General features: G+C 33.9%; 1 protein-coding gene and 1 non-coding gene across 2 annotated transcripts; both read left to right on the top strand.

Moving 5' to 3' along the window:
* Positions 1-6,057: 6,057 nt before the first annotated feature.
* Positions 6,058-7,938, top strand: LOC125068973 (piggyBac transposable element-derived protein 1-like). The gene has a single exon (XM_047678379.1). The coding sequence runs from the start codon at positions 6,058-6,060 to the stop codon at positions 7,936-7,938; it is 1,881 nt and encodes a 626-aa protein (XP_047534335.1).
* A 6,330-nt stretch (positions 7,939-14,268) lies between these two features.
* Trnar-acg lies at positions 14,269-14,341 on the top strand. The gene has a single exon. It is a non-coding gene; the product is annotated as a tRNA-Arg (tRNA).
* Positions 14,342-25,810: the final 11,469 nt, after the last annotated feature.

The following is a 25,810-nucleotide window of genomic DNA, read 5'->3' as shown; positions in this document are numbered from 1 at the left end:
AATTTGTTTGTTGTTTATTATGTTATATCAAAATGTTTGCTATACGATATCTAACTTTAAATCATAATTCGTCTTTTACGAGATATATTTGAGCTGGAGTTTGAAAGTACGTTAACCTTTATACTTGAGTTTACTATCGATTTAATTCTTCCATAAGCAGCAAGCAAGGATTACCGGATCATGCCAAGGAACAAAAACACACTGATGTAATATTCATGAACAGTGTTTGAGCTCTTCGCGCGTGATCTCGCGTAACAAGATGAATTAAACATACACCACGACCACGTGTGCCGGGATGACCTATTACGTACAAAACCAAAATTCTTATTTACAAAATCGTCACCTCTATTTTTAATATAGATTACTCTTTTCTTTCTTTTTATATGTATGTCAAGCTCACAAACAAGCAGATGACATCTGCAACACCGGGGGGCTTGCAGGTGCGTTGCCGGTCTTTAAAAAATTTCTAAGCTCTTTTCATGAAGGTTCCCAAGTCGTATCAGTTCGGAAAAACCGCGGGCAAAACCTGATTAATAACTTAATTTTTACTAACATTAATCTGTTTATATTTACTTGTTTTAACCGCTAGAGCAGTTGTAACCAAGAATGCAACGAATTCGTCCACCACTCGTTATAATAGGCTATTTGTTTTGTAAAATACTATTTAACTAATTAGCGAATACCAACAATTTTGGTTTATTTATACGAAAACGTATTATTATATTATCTTTGCATAATATTTAATTTGTCATAACTCACGATAAAAAAAGAAACATGTGATTGTTTTACAGGTTAGGATCAAACACCACGACAAATATTTTGGAGCGAATCTCATAGCATTTGGTGATTTTCATTTACGTAGTTCTCATACATTTAGATAAAAGATGAAATATAAAAAGAGTAAATTTATAAAGTCACATTGGCCTAGGATATTATATAATTATTACTTGATTTATTTAAAAAGTTTAATTATGTTATTTATAATTTTATAAAATCAGATCCAATATAAGCCAGCGGATAGGACGCGTGCATCACCACTGAATTTTCATGTTTTTAATTTGTGTATAAAATTCATCTAGCGCTTTGCGGTAAAGGAAAACATTGTGAAGAAACCTGCATCTATTTAATTTCAATGAAAGTCTGCCACATGTGAATCTACCAAACCGCATTAGAGCAACGTGGTGGAATAAGATCTTAACCTTTACCTTTTTCATTAAATAAAATGTTAATGTCATATTTTAAACCAAATATCAAAACATTTTAACTAAACACCACTAAATAGAATAGAATAATAGTTATAGTAATAACACATAAAAAATATCAAAGTAAATTAAATAATTACGGCACAACAATTTCCTAAAATAAACAGCCCAAACCTACCGTTAATTATATTTTAGGACACGGGCGAACCCGTGTAAACTTGGTTTAAATTCCCTTTGAGGCTTTAAGATGTAATGACCCATGGATCTAGTTAAAACTTTTCGAACACAAAGACCGTTTTCATTGAGTCTACAAACATTGCACGAAGGAGATATTCAAATTAAATTAAGCGTAAAATTAATATAGGTAATGAAAGATAACAATCTACAACGCTAAAAAGTTTATACGTACATATATAACAATATAAACTACTTTAATTTTGATCGATTGATGACATGATATTATAATTCCAGTCTATTGTCAAACAGTTCTTACATTATGTAACCTAGAAAAAATGCATTCTAAAATACAAATAGTGACTGCAAAATTCCGAAGATTGAATTTATCCGGAGGTTTTTTTTTTTAATATTATAAATCTTTTAAACAATGTGTAAACGGGTTGTTTTTCGCAAACTTATCTACTGGTGTAGCCTTTTGTTGTGGAAAATACGTTTCTTGTATTTACTCAGGAGACCGTGTAGCAGAAAGGTCTGAATGCCAAAGAATACGCAAAATACACAACGTTTTTCGTATTCCTTTGTACAGTGTTAAATAATTCAAGCAACTTAAACTTAATCATGCATAAAATACTTTTTCAGTGAATAATTTAGTACATTATGGTTTTTTTTCGGTATCCACTTATCAAATGCAGAGCTACATGTTATGGTTCAGTGGAAATAATGAGGGACAAAATATACCTAACTAGTCGTCGCTCGCGGCTTCGCTCGTGTTTTAGGGGTTGCTCGTCAGTGTTAGAGATAAAAAGTAGCATGTCTTTCCTTGGAGTACAAGATTCATACCAAATTTCATCAAATTCATTCAGTGGTTTGGCCGTGAAAGAGCAACAGACAGACAGAGACTTAGTTTCGCATTTAAAATATTGGTATAGATTATGTACCTGACAAGAAACATAGTGATCTTAATTAAATGACAAAACATTGGCATACGCATGCCATATGTGTTTTACATTCGAATACGTATATTATATGTAGTATTCTCTAACTGACATTTATTTCCAAAGACAGATAACATTAGCTATAAGAATTGATGAAGAACTATACTAATAATTGGAATCTAAGCGAACAGCCGTTTCCAAATATAAATGAACTAGCCCTTCCCGTGTTGGGATCGATTGGATGAGTTGAAAACTGTAGGGGCGCGGTGGCCGTCTTAAAACCAAATTACTTAAAATACCGTTCGTCTTTTAAATTTCAAAAGGACTGATTCAAATTTCAATTTTTTTTTATAATATAGTTTAATCTTTGCGTTGATATTCAGTCACGATTCCATTAAAATTACGTAAATTGAAACACACTCAACTCATTAAATGTATTGTAAAAACGAGGGGGAATTATTTTATACAGACATTTTGCACTGTAAATTGACCTTGAAATTCTGTAAAAGTCGATTGAAAAGATCTTATACAAACATAAAAGTTATACAAATATAATAGCATACTTGAATAATTTTGTATACACATAAACTTTTAAATTGTGTTATTTCGTATCACTGAACCCCTAATAGCAATCTTCTTAAAATAAACGAACCGTTTGATGATTAAGTACCCACCCTTAATATAATGTTTGCCTTTCATTTACTCCTTTGCATTGAGTATTTGTTCCTTGCGTACATACGCTCCGTCGGCTCAGCTGTTAGCTTTTAATTAGACTTGTCGGTTGGTCCCGTTTGAATTGCATAATGATTGTTATCTTAAATGTCTAAGGATTTCTAACCAAATTCTCATGACTTCCCAGTCTCTACTAATATTGTATGTACTTGATAAATTATGTTTGTAGGTTCATACTTGTCGCGCATTTAACGTAGTTACTCAGTTAAGTGATTAAAACTTTTTACATCATTCAAACGGAATTCATTTGTATATCATATTAAAATTATTGATATTTTTTTAGGATAAATTTATTGATTACTGTGTAATTGAAGCGTCAATAGCTCAATCTCTTAGGGCCGTCTAGCGATGTAAAAAAATCGCAGGATCGACTGTTCTGACTCCTTGGGCTATTATCACCGCCATTCCTAACACAAGCTATAAACTTAATTAGAAGGGTTAATAGCAATATTAGTAAACGCGTAACGGGTTTTTCCAGCGAGATCAAATATAAAACAATAAAAAAAGTGCAACATACATCACTGGACAGCAATTAGTTGAATAATATCATAACTATTCCACTGATTGCTTTTTAGATCTTTTTAATTCTGATTCCACAATCACGTTTTTGGTTTTATTTACTTAAAACAATGAACTTAATATTGAATTACACATAATCTATAAATAAAATAAAAAAAAATGCGTACACATAAAATTCACACGTAAATTAAAGTATATACCTACTACTTACAATTTGTACGGTAACAATCTAGATGAAGTTAATGCCATTAATGATTTGGGAGTTTTATTAGATAACAAGCTAACCTTTGTATCTCACCATGATGCAATTGTTAAGAAAGCTTCGAAATTATTGGGTTTCGTTATTAGGACTACAAAGCCGTTTAAACAAGTCAGAACAAAAATAATCCTATACAATAGCCTCGTTCGTAGCCAGCTTGAATACTGTAGTGTTGTCTGGCGACCTCACTATTCTGCCCATTGTCTTAGACTTGAACGTATTCAAAAAAGGTTTTTATGGCATATTTCCTATCAAGCTAGAATTCAGAAATCTATAACATCCTATAAAAATAGACTAAAATATTTTAAAATGATTAGCTTAGAACAAAGAAGAGACTTACTGGACCTTACGTTTCTATATAAACTACTTCATAATAAAATTGATTGCTCAAGCTTACTCTCTAAATTAAATTTCAGGGTGCCTTACAGATATCCTCGAAAACCTATTACGCTGTTAGTACCACCTCTCTGCAGAACTGTTTTTGCTCAAAACTCAATACTACCACGTTTGTGTAAACTATACAATGGGCTTAGTGATTTGCTCGATATCAGTACGGACTCACCTAAGACTTTCCGTAAAGTTATTACAGAAAGAATGTTACAATAGCATATAAATGTAAATATGTAAACTTATAGTACTTTGTAATGTGGTTTTTGTTATTTCTGTTCTTCACTTTTCTTTTTTTTTCTCCTTTCAATGTCGAAATATTGTTACTTAATGTTAATCAAGCACTTTAATATTTAATTATATAATTGTAATCGGAGCAAGAACGCTATGCATGCAGTTTTTGCTTTTGAATGGGTGTACATAATGTATCTTATTTTGTACATGATTTCATTGGTGTGTAATTTATGTAACATCCGCTAGCAAAACATAATAAATAAATAAATAAATAAATAAACTTAAGGCGGCTACTATTTTTCATTCTTGATTTTTCATTCGTAATATGAGCAAGGTATTAAAATATAGATTAAATATAAATAAACAATTAATATAAAAGCATCACAGTTATATTAATAATTCAAGCTATCGTTACAACGCAACAAGTTTGTCAAACATCAAATTGACATTGTTGCCAATCATCGTGGTTTATTAATTAATGCTGGTGCGTCCCAATAATGTGTACCGAACTCGTATCGTATCACTTAATGGTTCTCGTCATTAAAAGCTGGAAAATACGACCGAATTTTATATACAGTGGATCTATAAAATCACTAATTAAATGAGATCCGATAAGTCAGAAATTTAACTCGGCTTAGTCACAACGTTAACAATAATTCGACCGTCCACGCGGTCGAATATTCCAACCAATTAAGAAAATTTATATTAAAAAGAAACCCATTTGTATAGTGACAGTATTTTTATTAATTATATTTTAAACAAATATCATAACATTTTGTAACAGGATTACAGTAATTATAAAAGTAAATCCCTGTTTCCAAACCAATTTGAATTATGTTCAAAGCATAATTTGTTTTCAAAGTTCTAATTCATGTTTGCTGCATAAGAGTAACACGACTGTATGGTTTACAATTCATTATTTTAACATAATTTGAATATGATCTCTTGTTCTACGTTCGCGTGGTATTTTAGCTTTTATAGCGTAGACATAAAACTGATTGTACATAATAAGCTGTTGTTAGTCTGTTACATGAATGATATATGAGTGTAGAGGTATTCTTTAAAAACAACTTGGAGCTCACAACAGAACACGATCCTGATTTATCGGAATGTGATAACAATTAAGAACATTTTCAGAGTGAGAATCGAAGCAGCTCTTATAAAACAGCATTGCAGGGCTCATCATTAACAATAAAATATGTAAATTATTTGCTGTCTGATACCTGCCGGATTCTCCGCTAGCTAAGAATTATAATACAACGTATATTTTCTTATCTCACCCACCTGTATTTAACCCTTATGTGAGTGACAAGTAAAACACCTTTAACAGAGTGACGAGGTACCCGGGTACCTTCATACAGTTTATAAGTAATGTAAACAATCAAGGTCTGCTTTTGTGTTACATATACTTTGAATATTATTATTTTAACTAAGCTAAACAGTTGACAATCTGTGGCGATCAAAGTGGAGGAGAAGTGGAGTGCGGTACATGGTTATCGACGCGCAAGAAACACTGAATCCATTCATTGCATCGTGCTTGACATTTGACTGCATACGTTTGTTTCTATTGTTCGAGTATATTTATATTTTGTGAGTTTATAATTATTTCATTATGAATATCGGAGCGAGTACTTCTCAACAAAGATCACGTGTTCGAAGATATAATTCAACAGAATTACTAGCGATATTAGAAGAATCTTCTAGTGACGAGGGTGAGTTTGTTGCTTCTGATAATGAACATGATTATATTCCTTTGGTTGAAGAGAGTAGATTTGAAATTTCGGACGTTGAGCCAGAAGCTGAAGTCGAAAATGAGATTGATTCTTACGATTCCGATGCGAGTTTTGAAGGGGAATCGCTTGAAAATATTCTTATTGCAAAAGATGGAACGCGGTGGCAGTCTGAACCACTTCCCAGAACACAAACTAGTAACCGAAATATTCTTCGCCAACGGGGCGGAGCTGCATCTTTCAGTAAACTTTATAATCAAATGGAAATATTCAAAAATATATTGTCCAATGAAATGTGTGACATAATCTTGAGGGAAACTAATCGTAAAGGGACAAAGGTTACTGAAGCATACAATAATAGACTGATGGAAAATTACCCTGATATTAGCAAGCGACCAAAACAAAAAATATTCAAACCATTCACAGAACAAGAATTGGATGCATTTTTTGGTATTCTAATCTTTAGTGGGGTGCATAGATCTAATAAAGAGCATTTGACTGAACTTTGGAAATCCAGTCACTTACCATTATTTCGTGCTGCGATGTCCCATGATAGATTCAAAATGCTGCTACGCTTCATAAGGTTTGATAATGATGTAACGCGCCTTGAACGTTTGTTAGCTGATAAAGCCGCTGCTATACGAGATATTTGGACTATGTTTATTTCAAATTTGAAAAAACTCTACAAGCCTCGTGAATGTATTACCGTTGACAAACAGCTATATGGATATCGTGGGCGGACTCGCTTTACTCAATACATGCCATCAAAACCAGAAAAGTATGGCATAAAAATATTCTGGGCTTGTGATGCAAATAATTCCTACCCCCTAAATGGACTAATATATACAGGAAAGTCAAGTGATGGCATGCGTCAAACAAATGTAGGAGAATGCACTGTATTAGATCTAGTGGCTAAATATAAAAATTCAGGGCTCAATGTAACTACGGATAATTTTTTTACGTCGCTGCAACTGGCTCATTCCTTGAATTCATGGAATATGACACTTGTTGGAACGGTAAGAAAAAATAAACGGTTTCTTCCTGCAAATATGCAAGCACACAAGGAGAGGTCGATTTATTCCTCTAACTTCGCATTTAGCAAAGCAGCAACTGTATGCTCTTACGTACCTAAAAAAAAGAAAGCAGTAATAATGTTGTCATCAATGCACATGTCACCAGTAATTGAAAGTTATAAGGAAACTGCCAAGCCTGAAATAATTTTATATTATAATAAAACCAAAAGTGGAGTGGATAACATGGATAAGCTTTTAGCAGAATATACTGTAAAACGCAGAACAAATCGGTGGCCTTTAGCACTTTTTTACAACATCATTGACATTGCAGCTTTGGCGGCATATATCATTTACATGGAACATAACCCACAATTGACCTCGAGTGACAGACGTAGAAAATTTTTAAAATCATTGAGTTTACAACTGTGTAGTAAAAATATAGAAGAGAGATCAAAAAATTGCATTGTGACATCAAAATTACATGTGAGATCTGCAATGCAGGACGTGCTTGGTCGAGAACTTAGGCCGTCAATTTCTTCTGGACCTACAACTTCTATAAGTCAGACTAGACGAGATTCTACCGGGCGTGTTGCAGTCGTCGGAAGTTGTTACCTATGCAGAGAACTCAAACGCAAGCAAAGAAAAACTCGAAAAGCTTGCACCAACTGCAGAAAACCAATTTGTGATGAACATGCAGTAACTCGTCCAACATGTAACACCTGCTTCGAGAGCTGTACTAATTCTGTATGAACAAAGAATTTGTAACTATTATAAAAATAAAACATGTTTATTATTTAATTTTAATACGAAATTATAAATGCTTTTTTCATAGTCATACAACACACAAAGAGGTACCCGGGTACCTTGTCACTCGATTGTGAGTTTAAAATATGTTTTGGTTTCCACAAAACATTGTAAATAATAGACTTGGTCAAAACATTAAAAGATATGTAATTTATAAATAGTTAGGAGCTCTCACGAAGTTACAGGTACCTACGGGGCGTAAAACATACTTTTTTTTAAATTTAAAATAGCCAAAGGTACCCGGGTACCTCGTCACTCACATAAGGGTTAACTAGCGTGGTGGAATATTATTCAAAATAATTATTTACATCAGAATCCACCATATTGTCTTTAAACTTTTACAAAATCTTATATTTCTTAAGTTTTTAGTCACTTTTTATTGTTTGCTTTAAAAGAATATATTTATGTCATACTTAATTACAAGCGCAATTTCAATAAAAACTTTTAAAGATATGACGATATTCAGCCCTACCTACCATTATTTTTATTAACAGAAACAAACGATGAACAAATTTAATCAAGGAATAAATCCACAATGTTAACACGCGCCTAAAATTAATTAATTCCAATCTTGATGTTTGTTCAGTGTAAACCTATCAGGACAAGTAATAAATGAACAAAGTTTCACAATAGTCACTTTATTAGTAAATATATATTATGTTATATATATATATATATATTTTTTTATAGATAAATGAAAGTTTCGACGGCGATACCAATCAGAGCTGAAAACTGAAGCTCCACAAGCTAGTATAATATTTAAGCCGTTGGTTCTTTTTGACATTTTTTTTTGTTTTTTTTTTTACTCTGTAGCTGAAAATAGTGGTCATCTTCGAATGGTATGAATATCATATTCGAAATATGAAACAGGAAATTTAATGAAAACATTTTAGGTATTGGTTAAAAGGTCAGGTTGCTATAAAAATATATTTTGTGGCGATGAAATTTTATACGAAAAATCCTTTATATTTGTGAACTACGAAAAGTAAGTTTCAGATTTCCTTAAAACCACCTAAAAATTAATATAGAAGCTGAAAGCTTGTATAGTATTTCATTTTATTTATTATAGAGGCACGAAATAAGACACCATCTTGATGATGTCCATTCTGAAAGAAGACCTAGCCTTCTATGACATATCATAGAAGATAAGTTTTCCATCAGAATCATAATTCTGTACGTATGATAGTGCACAAGTTTATGTACAAAACCAAGTGCAATCTTTATTTAATTACAAAATCCGATGGAAAAGCACATCCGATACAAACAAAAGAATTCATGGAGTATCAACAGATTAGGGGCGTTTCGAGGTACGCCACTGTAAAATCCGTTAACTTCCTGATGAAAAATTGTTTGCAACAAATCCAATAATTTCTTTATTGACTTGCATTTTAACCTAGGTACTCGTTGTCTGTCGCCGTATAAGCCAGCCATTAAGCCAATAAAGCAGTCTGAAACATGATTACGATGCTGTGAAGCGCATACGAGTATGAAAATATGATTATGGGTAGGGTAAAAACTTTAAATTATTCTTTGTTTCTCATCCTTGTTGTCTAAATATTAATGATGTTAGGAAAAACTATAAACACAGGATAGTATTTACTCCTAGTTAATTTAGTTCTTCAACTGTGTTTTAAATTTAAATAAAATCATTAAAATTCATGAACTTACAGGTTATTTAGACGAAGCTACAAAGATCCGGGCCTCCTAAATATTCATAGATTCAGTTTGTTTTCAGAAAGTTTACAGAAGCTAAGTATTGATCAGAAAATTTTACCCCAACGAATTTGAATTCATTACGCTACTCTGCCTCAAAGTAACTTCATGCTGCTACGAGTATCCGCTCGTGTAACCTTAATTCCTTAAAAGTCTCTCTAATTAGTTAAATTACTAAATCCTTTATATTCGTTCTTCTTTGATTTCTTTCACTATATATACACTATAACTGTAAAAATATTACAACTACTTGATTATATAAATTAATAATATAATAAATAATTAAATAGTAACAATTTCTTACCATCAAAGTCGAAGTCTTCATTTAAATAAAATATACATTTGAAATAATATTGTAAGATTCTAACAAATGAAGATGTACTGACAAATCTTACTTTATTTCTTTAACATAAGAAGCAATCTTAGGCCTGTTACTCGCTGTCAACGTCTCGGTATTATCAATAAACCAGGTCGTTAACAATGTTGGTGTAACAAAATAGACTATCTTTTCAGCTTATCAACGCGTAAGAAACGACATTATATTCTGAGTTATTCGATGACAACATTAAATTATGAATACACTAAGTTTCATAAACCAATTTGCTTAAGCTTTTGAACACCTCCTTCTCGCCTAATATTATTCACTTCATAAAAGCCCTCGGCAAGAACCTCTGAAATCTGAATGTCTTCATAGACAAACAGTTTTATTGAGGCTATAACTTACAGTAAAGAGCCAATTCAAATGACGTCACACGCCTTGCTTAAAGTGCTCTCTTAGACTCAGAGTCAATATTATCTTTACATTGACTACTGTTATTTAAAACTGAATTTAATTTTGTATAAAAAATCCATTTCGCTTTTTCTTTGTTTAATATAAAAATAAATTAATAACTATTATTTTATATATATAAATGAGCTCATAATACACTTGATGAGTAGTTATATGACTAGAGTATAAATGACCTAGTTTTATGTGCATACCGATATGTCCCCTTGATACTCATATCATGAAGGTTGTGGCTTCGAATCACCAACTTTTAAATTGTCTTATTTGTATTTATAGTTCATATCATGCTTTTGAATAAAATCTGTCACCTGCATAGCCTTAGTCAAGAGTGGAGGAATAAAGGATAAACTAAAAATATTTAAAGGAGATAAGGCTCTTTCCCAGAAGCGGGATTAAGAGCTATTACTTAGGATTTTAAGTAAGTAGATAGTTAAATCTAAGCAACAAATTAGAATATATAAAGATACCGTTATTTTACCGTAGAAAGAATATTTAATTAAGAATATAAGAGCTCAAAACAAACAAACACATACTATAATAGCTTACAAAAACTGTCATTTTAATTGTACCTTTGAATACGAGCGGAAGTAAACTATTCTATAGAATTTCAATATTAAACCGATATTGAAGAAGCGCTTGATCCATCTCCTAGGATTAATCTCTTTAGCTAAACTTGCAGAGCCATTTTGCCGTCGACTGGAGAATTCAATTGCATATCGATTTTCAATTTTCTATTCACTTATACGTATCTGTTTGAACGTAATAACTTAATTGATTTAATGTATGATTTTTTATCTATAATTTAGTTTTGAAACACTCGGAGAAAACTTTTTCACATGATTGTACTATTATTCTATTTGATAAAATTTCAAACGTAGGCATTTCATTAGAAAAACGTCGTCCCTTTGATTGCTCTATTAAAAGGTACTTAATAAAAGCTATCTTCATAATTGCATTAAGTTTTTTTACGGGCATTATTATATATCTAAAAAAAAAATAAGCAAGCCATAGTTCTGAGACGGATGAGTTTGAATCAATTTTACGCATTCACAAAAGAAAAAATAGAAGGTTAGTATCTTATTTTTTATCATAGCGACTCCTTTATTTTAGCTATACGAGTATATCTATGTACACTCATAAGTATGATGAAAAAAACATACGAAACTAATCAGTTGCATATAATTTTGATTTAACGTAATAGCACAAATGTGACGTAAAATTAAATCGCTTAGGAAATCACGGCTCCGAGATGTGAAACTTAATCTCCATCTCATGATCCGATGTAAAGGAAAACATCGTGAATAAACCTGAATATGGCAGTTGACAATCTACCATGTTTATCGGCCCACACGCATTGGAGCAGCGTGCAGCTTACTCCCCAACTAAGTAAGCTACAAACCTTTCCTTAAAATAGGCGATGGGTCCTTAGGCCAATATCCATCAGTTACTTCGTTAAATTATTATTTAAAAACTAACAAATCAGCAAGACATATGTATCTTTGTTTGAAATAGATAATTAACTGTATTACAGACTATTTCTAGATATTATACATATAAAGCAGACAGGAGTCCTTTTTTTTACAATAAATTTTATTTTATTTATAATTAATAAAAGGAGTAATTATATCTCTTTGATTAATAAATAATCAAAGCAAGGTCTATACTTATTGCCTTGTATTGTCCCGCTCAACGAGGCATATGGCGCCGATTAGACTCGACTGGATTCGTTGGAGTGGAAGAATGGGAACGGAAATCAAAGAGCTAGAATACGATCACTACGGGAAATATTACGATTATAGTTATAGTTAGAATGATATGGGTATATTCAATGATTCTCATAATTTGAATGAACTCTTTAATTGAAATTGGAATATTTTACTGGGAGAGATTTTCTGAGGAAGTATTTTGATTATAGTGAGAAAACATTTCTTAAGATTGAATCAGATTAAACTTAGAATATATTAATATTAGGCTTAGAGCAACGAATGTCTACGATCATTACAGCAATGATCTTAGTATCTTATCAATGTATAATGGGCAAGATTTACGAGATAGCCTTTTTGTGTATAATTTTTTAACAAATATTGCTAAAATGTAACATGCCTTAGTCAGTTTTACATCATCTAGGAATAATAATAAATGCATAAAAATATATGGACATATTCTATTTATAAATATTCACAAACTACGTATGAAAGGAGTCGTTTCAGTCATGCATTACTAAAATCATCCATATATTGCAGTTTTTTCAGAATAATTCCAGATCTTCTATAGTTCAGAGTAAGAGTTTTAGTAAAACTTTTAGTTTTAGTCTGAAATGTCATTTATATACATATATAGATATGCAGACATTTTTTTCTTTTTTGTTATTCGTTGTGAAATCTGTGACCTTTTGGTTTGCCTCTTTTAAATACATTATAATATATACATTGATATATTTTATAAAATTTATATGTTTATAATGCGTAAATAATTCTAAAAATAAAACGCGAGGTATCGTGGTCTACCCGGTTGGAACGAATTTGCTTTTGCTATATATTATTTAATAAATAATAGACACAATGAAATAAAATTGATTTTAATAATCCCCTGTGTGTATTAAAATGTTATCAATAGATACGTTTAATAAAACCGTGTATAAAAAGAGGGAGGGAAAGATCGCCTGGAGTAGGCATAACGCTTTTTCCTCATGTAACGTTTCCTCATGTTCAACCAAATCATTGTACTGTAAGCCGTGTAAAATAATTTCGTTCCAAAAAATAAAATTAAAGTAAGTAATAATATAGCTACAGCTTCGATTTAATTCGATCCTGAAATGCTTCTAATAAACATTGTTTACATGTTCTACCAGGCGCCTTTGTGCCGTTGAAGTATTCTGAAGGCCAAATAGGTGCCACTAGGTCTCGACCAAGATTTGTCAACATTACGCTTGTTAGACTAAATTAGTTCTTATTACAATACCAAGTGGGACCGTTTTCGTGATTACTATCATGCGTAACTTGCACTGCAGTATTATCATGTTCATGGACAAGGTTAAATAACAAGGTCATTATATTTACAGGTATACTACACTATTTTATGCAATATTTTCTTATATAATTATAGTGTAGGAAGTTAATTCCCAATCTAACCCTTACTATAACTAATTAAAAAGTTTTGTAAGTATCCTAATATATTTTCAAAAGTTGTAATACCTATATGACATAAATTAAAAGTCTTTTTCACTCCTTAAATTAGTACCTGACATCTATCTATCTATTCCAATAAAGATACTTTTTGTGTGCCTAACTATAAAAGTTACTAAGCCAATATACATAAAACTTGTACCATAAGATGCAGTGCTTTTTCAGAGGTTTTATTACATAATCATAATATTTTCGTATGATTTACTCCGCTTTGCAATTAATTCCGCTGTAAATTTAGTATATTCACGTAACAAGTATGAATTGCAAATTGCAAATTTTTTTTATAACCTGATCATTGTTGTCAGTAAAAATTAAAAACAACTTCTGCAATCTATACAGTAGGTAGTAAAGGTTCATTCCAATTTAAATAGTGGGCTATTTCTGTTTTTGTACTTAATAGTTTTTATTACAATTTCGGAAAGTCACCAAAAATTACATAAAAGGTTACAATTTTAGAAAGTTTACGACGAAACTGTGTTGACTTTTAAACAGCTTTATAACAGAAACGATATTATTGTTCAATAATACAAAGACTTCCAGTAAAGTTTGAGAATTAGGTAACTATGTCTTAATTTTGCACTAAAATCATATGGCCCTGTGGCGCAATGGATAACGCGTCTGACTACGGATCAGAAGATTCCAGGTTCGAATCCTGGCAGGGTCGTGATATAAACTGTTTTATTTTTTAATTGTAACAATTTAAAAACCAGCATAATATCAAATAATTAATTTACGTTGCTCTTTCACAGCTTGATTTAAATGCGGTGATATTGTAAACGAGAATATAAGAGATAATGAAACGATAATTAAATTCAGAGCCCTACGTGGAAAATCAATCAACGAACGATTGAATTTTCGTTTGTTGACGAATGCATTGTTGTTTAAGGAATAAATTGATGGCATACGGTTATTTATTAATCTCGATTAAACAGATTAATGTTGTTCTGTTGCGTATATGTTATAATTAATAACTTTTTGAAAAAACATATGTAAAAATAACTGCATTCAAAGTTGATATATAATGTACATCACAATATAAGTTTTGCCGAGATTGATCCCATTGCGAACGTTTTAGAACATAGTGCAACGTGCAAGGTTTCGTAAATTGACAAAGAAGTGCCTTAAGTGGTACCCAGGTTTTGCACTGTTTCATTCGTATTTCACGCTGTAATATAACAGAACGTAATATTGTTGCCAGCGTTATGTGATACTCCTAGGGCAATTTAGCATTAAGCACGAAGATTAAATTGTATTATTTAATTTAACGGCTTAATAAATATTAAGCTTTCTTTGTGTAAATAAAATATATTACTATCATTTATTTTTAAGGAAAAAATTGTAAATGAAGAGGAATCTTGTAGCGTGTACTTATTTTCGTCAATGAGATGTCATTAGTTCCCTCATTTCCGCAGTGCGGAACAAATTAACTGCCTTAACTAGGGCTCGTTACAGGTGGCTATTCGTTACCACGGCTCCTTTCAGTAGCAAATTATTAGAGTTTCCGAGCAAACTTTTTGAATAATGGACTTCCATTCGATTTAAACGAGTGGAAAAATATAGTTTCTATTACCTTTGAAATCCTTTTCAAAGGCACAGATTCAATGTTCAAAACATTTTTTTATTAGATTTGTTTAATTAATTACTAGATATAACTTTCATTTATTTCTGGACAAATATTATATGTAATATCATTCCTTTTCCCTACTTGTCCTTAGATAAGAAAACTGTTTCACATAATTAGTAAGGATACATATTAACCATTCATTGTACACACAGTTACAGTTTCGGAAGTAATTAGTTAATGTCATGACAATAAATGGCTTCCCTCATCTTCACAATGTCGGGTTCTAGACACGCGGAAGCGTGTCAGCCAAGTTCTAGTATAGCAGAACTGGCGTGCAGCACCGTGTGTAATATTACACGAACCATTTGGAGCCACTTTTGACCTCCTCATAACTCAAAAACTATTTGACATAAATGTGTCAAATTTGGCTCATATATTGAGACTCGCGAGATACATATGTGTTCCAAATTTCATAAACGCATCTCAAATGGTTATTTAGATATTAACGTCTAAAAATCGTCATTTTTATCACTGACTGACCTATAGATCAAAACTATAACCTACTTCCAGGTGACCTAGAAAGTTCAAATTTGGCATGCAGGTAGATAATTAAGCCAATATAAAGGAAAAAATCTGAAACTGGTAATTTTTTATCATATTATTATAATTTTTCATTTTATTGGGTCTATTAGGAACACTTATATATTTAGTTCCTGTAATAACTGTAATAAAAAAAATGATGTAAGAACCAGCAATCAAAACTTATGACAGCCGGTCCTTATGTGGATTTTAAGGTCTTCACGTGAATATATAACAAGTTGAATACCACCCTTAAGTTTTTTAAATCCAAATATTTCCGTTTTATTACTTATGAGTATAGCCGACTTCCGTATTTATTACGTTATTAACTAGCATTTAGTGCACATCAATGGCGCAAAATCATTATACTTAAAAAAAAAAAAATAATAGGCATTTCGGTACACAGCGCGCGACGCGACGCCGGAGCAGCGGGATAGGAGCGTTGCGATTAAACCTTAACGCGGACGTGTCTGAGCGAGTGGCAACCGCGCTCATAAGAATTATTTCAATGCCTTCCGATGGAAGCTGCCTAGTCTATTCGACTGCATATTTTTTGTTTGAGTATACTAGTATACAACAATAAAATAAGTTTCGTGAGACTGTAGTAGAGTATGTATATCGTAACTGGAATGATTTAAGTTTGTACTCTAGCGCTACAAACGGGGATCCTTATTGCTTGGAAGAACAGTATCGAGCAAGCATGCTGATGTCAGTAAAGGACTGGTGAATGGATTCAATGGAAAAATAGAGAAGATACATTGGGGACGTCGATAACAGCAATAGCGCACGTAAAATAACAATTTAATTTAAACATACTTTAATTTGCGAACTAGAAGTCAAAACCAAGTTACAGATATTAAGTAATGTACATATATGTTCAAAGGAAACAATTCTCTATTTGCTTAGCATATTCTACTACAATAAACAAATCACAAGGCCTTCGCCTAGACGGTGCTCTTTTCGACATAGGCTCCTCTATATTAAGTAAAGAGCAGGCTTACGTTGGCCTCTCCAGAGTTAAAACCTTAGATGGAGTACTTATCAATTTAAGTCCAATTCAAATCAAGACACAAGAGAGCTCTATTGTAGAGTACAACCGTCTGCGCACGTTATACCACCCCTACTTGGCCAAATTAAGTATAAACAGAAAACGCGTAAAAAAAATCCGGACACTGAATGGGCAATTCACTCGAACATTTCAGAGGTACCTACAAGAAAAATAAGAACGTATCAAAAAAAAGACAATTATACCCCGTAAACGTAGGAAAATAGAATAGTTTAACAAAAACCATTTGGTATTAATTTTGTTATTAATAAGTACCTACTAATAATTTATATACAAAAAGTAGTGATATCCCATTAAAAACATAAATGTAAAAATGAGAGCCAAGTTAAATATTATAATATATACCTTGGTTCTTGTCTTCAACGACAAAAGAAGTGAGATCTAAATTTGTGCCAAGTTAAATAGTCCCTTCTGAAATTTATTTATAGCTACATAAAATATCATTTCTTCTTATAACTTAGGATAATATATTGTTGCCTAAGGTCTGACTTGGCTAGTTCTTATATGTTTATAAACACAAATTGTAGTTTGTGTTTAGAATAACAAATTATAACTCAGAACATCTAAGAAGAATGGAGGACAGGTCAGTATTGCTTAGTTAGTATACGTACATTAAGAGCTGCGATGGTCCAGTCTCTAGAAAATATGAATCTTAACTAGATATTGCGAGTTCATATCCAGACAAGTACCATTGAATATTTGCGTGCCTAATTTGTGTTCATAATTCATTTGTAACAGGCTTAGAACTTACGAAGGCTATAATATAATTCGTATATGAGAACTAGCCAAGTCAGACCTTAGGCAACAATATATTATCCTAAGTTATAAGAAGAAATGATATTTTATGTAGCTATAAATAAATTTCAGAAGGGACTATTTAACTTGGCACAAATTTAGATCTCACTTCTTTTGTCGTTGAAGACAAGAACCAAGGTATATATTATAATATTTAACTTGGCTCTCATTTTTACATTTATGTTTTTAATGGGTATTTATGAGACATCAGAATTATCAAAACGGATTACCTCGCTCTGTTATTAATGAATGGATTTACCTCTTGATACGAAATTTAAAATATATAGAAATTAAGTAGAACAACACTTTAGGTAAATAAAAAAAAATTAAAATATTTACAAGGAACGTACACATTCAGCCTAATAAAAAAATATAAAATATTTATTATATTATTTTCTTTGTTTTTTTTTTTCAAAACGAAATAGCTATTTTTGTTTATTTTTTGTTACTAGGCAAAGCTTCATAAAATCACAACACAATTGGTATATTATACATATCTCTTGGAGGTAGAAATAAATCACTGACAGATTGTACTTTTGATTGATGACAACCATTTCTTTTCAGCGTCTCAGGCGTCTATTCAGAAAGTATTCTTATTAAATATTTCTGAACTGATATTTTAAGGTATCAGAATAAAGTATGCAGAACCAAAATATTTATCATACTGTCTCGTATACATTATTATGTATTTACTACAAAACTCAAAGTATTATTTAGTGGATATTAAAATATCAGTTAATAATATTATAACAATAACATTTTGGTATCATAATATTAAATAATTAATTTAAAAAAATGGGTTAATCTTAATTTTGATGTTTTACTTATTTTCTCTAATATTTACCAGATGTACTTCTTGTATTATATTCTCATTATCTTATCTTAAATAATAAAGGTATATGATTTCTTTAAAATATACTTGTAACAATTTAGCGTTATTTTTTTAAACTCTTTAGTTTTCGATATTCTATGTATGTATTCATTTAGTTTGTTTTGTTTTCTATATTTTTGTTCAACGAATTCTCTACTGCGAAAAATATAAAAACCTAATGTAAGGTACATTATAAATATATTATACGGGGCAGGTTTATCTTTGTTGTACAAATATATAATTGTATAATAATTTGGGCTATATATAATAAAATAAATCAAAAAGGTACTATTTTGTTAAGTATTAAAGTAATATATTTAATATAATAAAGACTAATTTTCCTATTACAAAGGCCAAGAAAACAAAGAAAAGAAAGAACCAAGACATACTTTTTACTTTAATTAATTTTGTCGCTAGATTGCTATGCGTAACGCATTTAAATTATACACAAATAATGTTCTTTTTGTGACAAGTTCACAAAAAATGCTGCTTATTTTCGCAGTTTTGTATACGATTTTCATTCGATGCAAAAGTAGATGAAATTACCAGACATTTGTATTTAAAGCCTAATCCTAATCTTAAGCCGAAATAAAGTATCAAGTTCATGTATGTAGATTTAGGTTTATACTAGTTAGTTTATACCAAATGTTGATTTAATAATAATAATAATAATATTATTATACCAAATGTTGATTTAATTGGGTAAAAATTACAAGCAAGTTATAAGTTGAGCCTAGATGGCTCAATGATTAGAACGTTTAAATCCTGAACCTGATGAATTCTGATGAATTCGTGTTCAAAATCCGGCAATCACTACTGAATTTTCATTTGCTTAATTTGTATTTATAATTCTTCTAGTGCTCGACGATGAAGGTATTCGTCGTGAGGAAACTTGCATGTGTCTAATTTCAACGAAATCATGCCAAATGTGTATCCACCAACCCGCATTGGATCAGCATGGTGAAATAAGCTCCAAGCCTTGTTCACAACAGGAAGAGGAGTCCTTGGCCCACCAGTAGAACATTAACAGGCTGTTACTTTATAAGTTAAAAAAGAAAGAACATTCTTATAAGCACAATCGGTACTACACTCGTACTTAGTACTATTACAACATTTTAATTATAAATAAATATTGTTTTGGCTTTAATTATTTCTAACAGATATATTTTTTTAGTCAGACTTTTAGACTTACATTTGCTCAAGAAGGAAACGAAATATTTTATTAAAACAAATAATGCTCAAGACACTTGGCTCGCGCGAGTTTTGTGGATTTATTCGCTTTCATTGTGATGTTAAAACAATGGCTTCTCGAAAGACTTTTAGTCGTTTTCTTAGAATACTTTAAGAATTTCTTGTCGACATGTGTCAAAAGTCTCGGTGAAATTGTTTTGTATAAAATGCCATTTTAATTTGTCGTCGAATATTTATAATAATAATTAAGTCAAGTCACAACATAGTCAAAAATATTTTAAGAATTAATTCCAACAATTTTTTAGTTAGCTTTGAGAAGACGGAACTTCCTTAAGACACTTTAAAGGAACTTCCGTAGGCAAAAGCTTTTGAAGGCTCAAAAGTAATATAATAAAATTCTTTAAAAAAAACTATATTAAAAGGCAAATTTAATTCGCTTTTAGCCCAATAATTGACTTAAGACATATTTATTAATTAATTTAATTACAAGATCTACCATCTTGTAATGAATTTAATGAGAAACCATTACGTACTTTAACGTCAAATAATTATGCTAATCAGCTACTCTCCCTTTGAGGAGAAGGTTTGGAGCATATTCCACCACACTGCAATACACATGTGGCAGAATTTCGTTGAAATTAGACACATGCAGGTTTCCTCACGATGGGGTACATGTCAGTCACCTCCTCGTGGTGTACCCTGGGCAACGGGGCTGGCTTGAGCTTGCTCGTCGGCCACGGCTAAGACTGGCGGGAGGGATGCCGCCGGGCTGCTCCTGGTACGTCCCTGATCGGCGCGCTTTCCATGAATATTCAGCCGCCTTAAGGCGGCTGCCGCTGGTGGGGTCGCGGTTGCATGCCCTTGGCGATCCCGTGGCCTCACCACTCGGCGGCATGGTGGAAACCCGAGGATGGTTTTAGTGGGTAGGACAGGGCATTAGCACTAGCGTGCCCTGGCACGGGGCATTAGTTCCCGGTTGAGTCCCACATACCCGTCCCGGTCCCCCGACCGCGTATGCGTAAATGCATTTCCTCCTCGTTAAACAAAAAAAAAAAAAAGGTTTCCTCACGATGTTTTCCTTTACCGCCGAGCACGAGATGAATTATAAACACAAATCAAGCACATGAAAATTCAGTGGTGCCTGCCTGGATTTGAACCCGAAATCATCGGTTAAGATGCACGCGTTTTAACCACTCGGCTCTTAAAAGAGTATATATATATATATATATATATATATATATATATATATATATATTATTTTTTATGAATTTTGCACAACATATACTGTTGAAGTAAAAGTGTACTGGTTAAAAACCCTTCATAAGTTAGAGAGCCCATCCATTGAGAAAGTTTATAAATTAATGCTATATAACATCGTGCTACCACCGACGGGCGGAGTAGTAAAGTTTAACGTGATCGAAACCGCTCGGACTTAATTTAGAACAATTATATTGATGCTTATGCTTAAGTAATAAACAATTCAATTTAATAATTAATACAATTGTTTGTATTATTGATTTTGTATTACCCCTAATGAGCTTTGATGATAAAATTTTCATTGAAATTATTGGATAGAGAATGGAGTTTAATTAATAACTAAACCCTCATCGATTTTAAGCACTGTGTCAATTTCTCAGCAACCGATTTAATTTATAACACATCTAATATGCTGTAAGGCATTATTATGTAAACATATACGCGAATAAACTAATACAAAGATGTATGGCCCGCCAAAGCCAATATTTAGCTTTGCTCGAGACGGCCTAAACAGAATATAACAAATACACACATATTATTATCATAATTGGCTAACTAATATAATAGGCCAGTAAATAAAGCCCGTGAAGGTTAAATAATTAGTATCATTATTATTTTTTGATATGTGGTTTAGGACGTTAAAATAATAACAAATTAAAATTTTCAACCCTCTGGGGTGAACGGTTGAGAGGGTGAAAAGCGTTTTTGCTTATAACTTTGTGAAAAAAATTGTTAGATGGTTGAAAATTGGACAGAAGGTGTAAATAATTATAACTTACCTTGTATTAAAATTTCAACCTTTATTGTTTAGTTCAAAAAAAAGTTATTAACAAAAAAGAATGTTTTTTGAACAATGGTAAAACTTGTTTAGACGGGTTGAAATGTTTATAGAAAGTTGTTAATGAGTAATATATTGAAGTGTCACCCTAAATGTTACTTGTTTTATTGTTTTTTCATAAACAAATTCAAATTTAACAATAATAAATGTGAAAAAAAAGGGGGAAAATAGGGCAAAATGATAGTTAACTTAGAAAATTATCATTAACATTCGTATTACAGGTACGATTATTGCAAACAACATTTTATTATTATTTGTTAATTAACAATTACATGAAAATCATTGTTTTTAGTTTTAAAAGCTCAAAAAAAAAGCAAAAACATTGAAAATTCTAACGGCTTGAACGAAGCAATTAAACAGCGATCCTTATGATCGTTTCAACGGTGCTACTTAAAAAATTAAATAAACAAATACAATAATTAATAACATTTGAAGAAATTTATTTTTATATTCATAAAATAAGCATTTAAATTTACATTACACATTCTCATTTCACACATTCTAACAACGCTAAGGCAATTTTACAAGTAGAAATGTTCAAATAAATAAGGTAAAAAAAACATTCTTTTTTGTTAATAACTAATTTTGCACTAAACAAAAAAGGTTGAAAACTTAATACAAGGTAAGTTATAATTATTTACACCTTCTGTCCAATTTCCAAACATCTAACAAATATTTTTCACAAAGTTATAAGCAAAAACGCTTTTCACCCTCTCAAACCCCTAGCGTTCACCCCAGAGGGTTGAAAATTTTAATTTGTTATTATTTTAACGTCCCAAACCACATATCAAAAAATCATAATGATACTAATTATTTGACCTTCACGGGCTTTATTGACTGGCTTATAAATGACGATCCCCGTGATCGAGTAGTGTGTACACCGGTTTTCAAGGGTACACCACTCCAAGGTCCCGAGTTCGACTCCCAGTCGAGTCGATGTAGAAAAAGGTAATTAGTTTTCTATGTTATCTTGGGTCTGGGTGTTTATGGTGACGTCATTACTTCTGATTTTCCATAAAAGTGGTAGTGCCACACTGCATACCTTCGGGTTGCAGCCGAATGGGCCGGCACGCCCGGGGAAGTACCACTCTCGTACTCTCGCGTTTGTGAGAGTTCCGGAGGCCCGATCCCCCCCCCCCCAAACATGATGGTTGTGCAGAATTTGGTTACATTACCCCAGGAGGGTACCATCAGCGACTGCGGTGGAGAATCCCTCTCTGGGCATCCATGCTCAGGACATACTCCACTTGAGCAGGGATGCCCAGGCTGCCCTCCGAATTCTGGGAGGGGCAATTTTGCGCTCGCCACTGTTCGGGGCAAGCGGAGCAGGCATCATAAGGCAACCCCTACCACCCTCACTGTGGACTTCTGCAACATAAGGGGACTCAACTCGAACTTGAACGCCGTCTACTTTCACCTTGAGACGGCGAAGCCGGCCTTGCTCTTTCTTACCGAGACTCAGATATCTTCTCCTGCCGATACGACTTTTCTTTCCTACCCCGGGTATAAATTGGAACATTCCTTTGTACCACGAGCTGGGGTGTGCGTTTACATCAGAGATGATATCTGCTCTCGACGCCTCGGCAGCCTTGAAGGACAGGACCTATCAATTATCTGGCTGCGTGTAGATTATGACGACCATCCACGAATCTACGCTTGCCTTTATAGGTCCCATAGCGGTAATGCCGAAACCGACCGACTGGTTGAGCACGTCCAAATGGCTACAGATTCCGTACTGCAGCAGATCCCATCCGCAGAGGTCGTGGTTTTTGGTGATTTTAATGCCCACCATGCCGAATGGCTTGGATCACGTACTATTGATCATGCGGGTAGATCTGTTCTCGACTTCGCTTTAGCATATGATTTGACACAACTGGTCACCTCGCCAACGCGAATACCGGACGTGGAGGATCATACAACTTCCCTGTTGGACCTTCTGCTGACTTCTCATCCGGATAGCTATCAGGTTATCGTCGATCCCCCTCTGGGCTCGTCGGACCACTGTCTCGTTCGGAGTACAGTTCCGGTTATGCGGTACTCACGACCTCGTTTCATGGGCTGCCGCCGCGTGTGGCACTACAAGTCAGCGTATTGGGATGGGATGCGGTCCTTCTTTGCCTCCTACCCATGGGGGCAGGCTTGTTTCTCGCTGGATGATCCGAGCGTTATTGCCGACTCTGTTGCCAATGTGGTGCTTCAGGGTATGGAACTGTTCATTCCGTATTCTCCGGTGCCCATCGGTGGCAAGTCCCAGCCCTGGTTTGGTCGTTTCTGCAAAACGGCCTCACGCCGAAAATGGGAACGTTACCATGACTGGGCTAACGCATCAGCGTCTCGTGATGTAAAGACCACCGCATTCAGAAAGGAATATAACTCTGCCTCTAGGTCCTTCAAAAATGTGATTGCTAAGGCGAAGACGGAGTACATTGGCAGAATTGGCGAGAGACTGGTGCGTCTCCTTTCAGGAACACGTGCGTTCTGGTCTCTCGCTAAGGCTGTTCTTGGGAATTTCTGCCAGCCTTCCTTTCCATCTCTGCACAAGGACGGTGAGTCATTGGCCCATACCGCGAAGGAGAAAGCTGATCTTTTAGGTTCTCTCTTCGCGTCGAATTCGACTCTGGATGACCAAGGAAATTCACCACCAATAATCACGCGATGTGATACCACGATGCCGGAGGTTAAATTCCGGCAAAGTGCAGTTCGTAAAGCACTTTTTTCCTTGGACATTCATAAGTCGAGTGGACCCGATGGCATCCCTCCAATCGTGCTACGGACATGTGCTCCCAAGTTGGCACCGGTCTTAACGCGTCTTTTCCGGCAATCTTACGCATTAGGCGTCGTCCCGATCTCCTGGAAGACTGCTTTAGTGCATCCGATTCCCAAAAAGGGTAACCGCTCAGACCCATCCAATTATAGGCCTATAGCCATCACCTCCTTGTTCTCCAAGGTAATGGAGTCCATTGTAAACTGTCAGCTCCTGCGGTATCTAGAGGAGTACCAGCTGATTAGTGACCGCCAGTACGGTTTCCGTCGGGGTCGCTCAGCCGGTGATCTTCTAGTTTACCTTAATCATAAATGGGCGGAAGCAGTTGAGAGCAAGGGGGAGGCATTAGCAACCAGTCTGGACATAGCGAAGGCCTTCGATCGCGTGTGGTACAAAGCACTTCTTTCGAAGCTTCCTTCCTATGGGCTTCCCGGGAATTACGCAATTGGATTACCAGTTTTTTGGCAGATCGGAGCATCAAGGTCGTTGTCGACGGTGCATGCTCCGACCAAAAATTCGACAATGCTGGTGTTCCACAAGGCTGCGTTCTGTCACCCACTCAGTTTCTTCTGCATATCAATGACTTGTTGCAAATCAGGAACATTCACTGCTATGCAGACGAAAGTACCGTTGACACCTCATACACCGGCCGTGCTAATATTTCTCGGGAAAACGTCGAAGAAAACCGGAACAAACTTGTGTCTGAAATCGAGTCTTCGTTAAACGAAGTCTCGAACTGGGGCCGGCTAAACCTAGTCCATTTCAACCCCAAAAAGACGCAAGTTTGCGCGTTAACCGCTAAAAAAACACCATTCGTCGTATCTCCACGATTCGAGAACATTCCGTTAGCCGCCACAGCTAGTATCGGAATACTTGGCGTTGATGTTTCGAGCCTCGTTCAGTTCCGCGGTCAACTGGAAGGCAAAGCCAAATTGGCATCAAAAAAGCTTGGTGTGCTCAGCAAGGCAAGACAGTATTTCACGTCGGCCCATCGCCTAAGACTATACAAGGCGCAAATTCGGCCTCACATGGAGTACTGCTCTCACCTCTGGGCGGGTGCTCCCCAGTATCAGCTCCTTCCATTTGACCGTATCCAACGTAGAGCAGCTCGAATTATCGACGATCAAGCCCTTTCTGATCTGCTCGATCCTTTGGCTTTGCGTAGAGAAGTTGGATCACTCTGCATCTTCTACCGAATTTTCCACGGG

This window comes from Vanessa atalanta, chromosome 14 (assembly GCF_905147765.1).
Source record: "Vanessa atalanta chromosome 14, ilVanAtal1.2, whole genome shotgun sequence".
Classification (NCBI taxonomy): Eukaryota; Metazoa; Arthropoda; class Insecta; order Lepidoptera; family Nymphalidae; genus Vanessa; species Vanessa atalanta.
This window is presented reverse-complemented; position numbering and strand designations above follow the sequence as displayed.

Bases quoted from the DNA above. Each gene is read 5' to 3' on its own strand.
- LOC125068973 (XM_047678379.1), top strand. From the start codon at position 6,058: ATGAATATCGGAGCGAGTACTTCTCAACAAAGATCACGTGTTCGAAGA.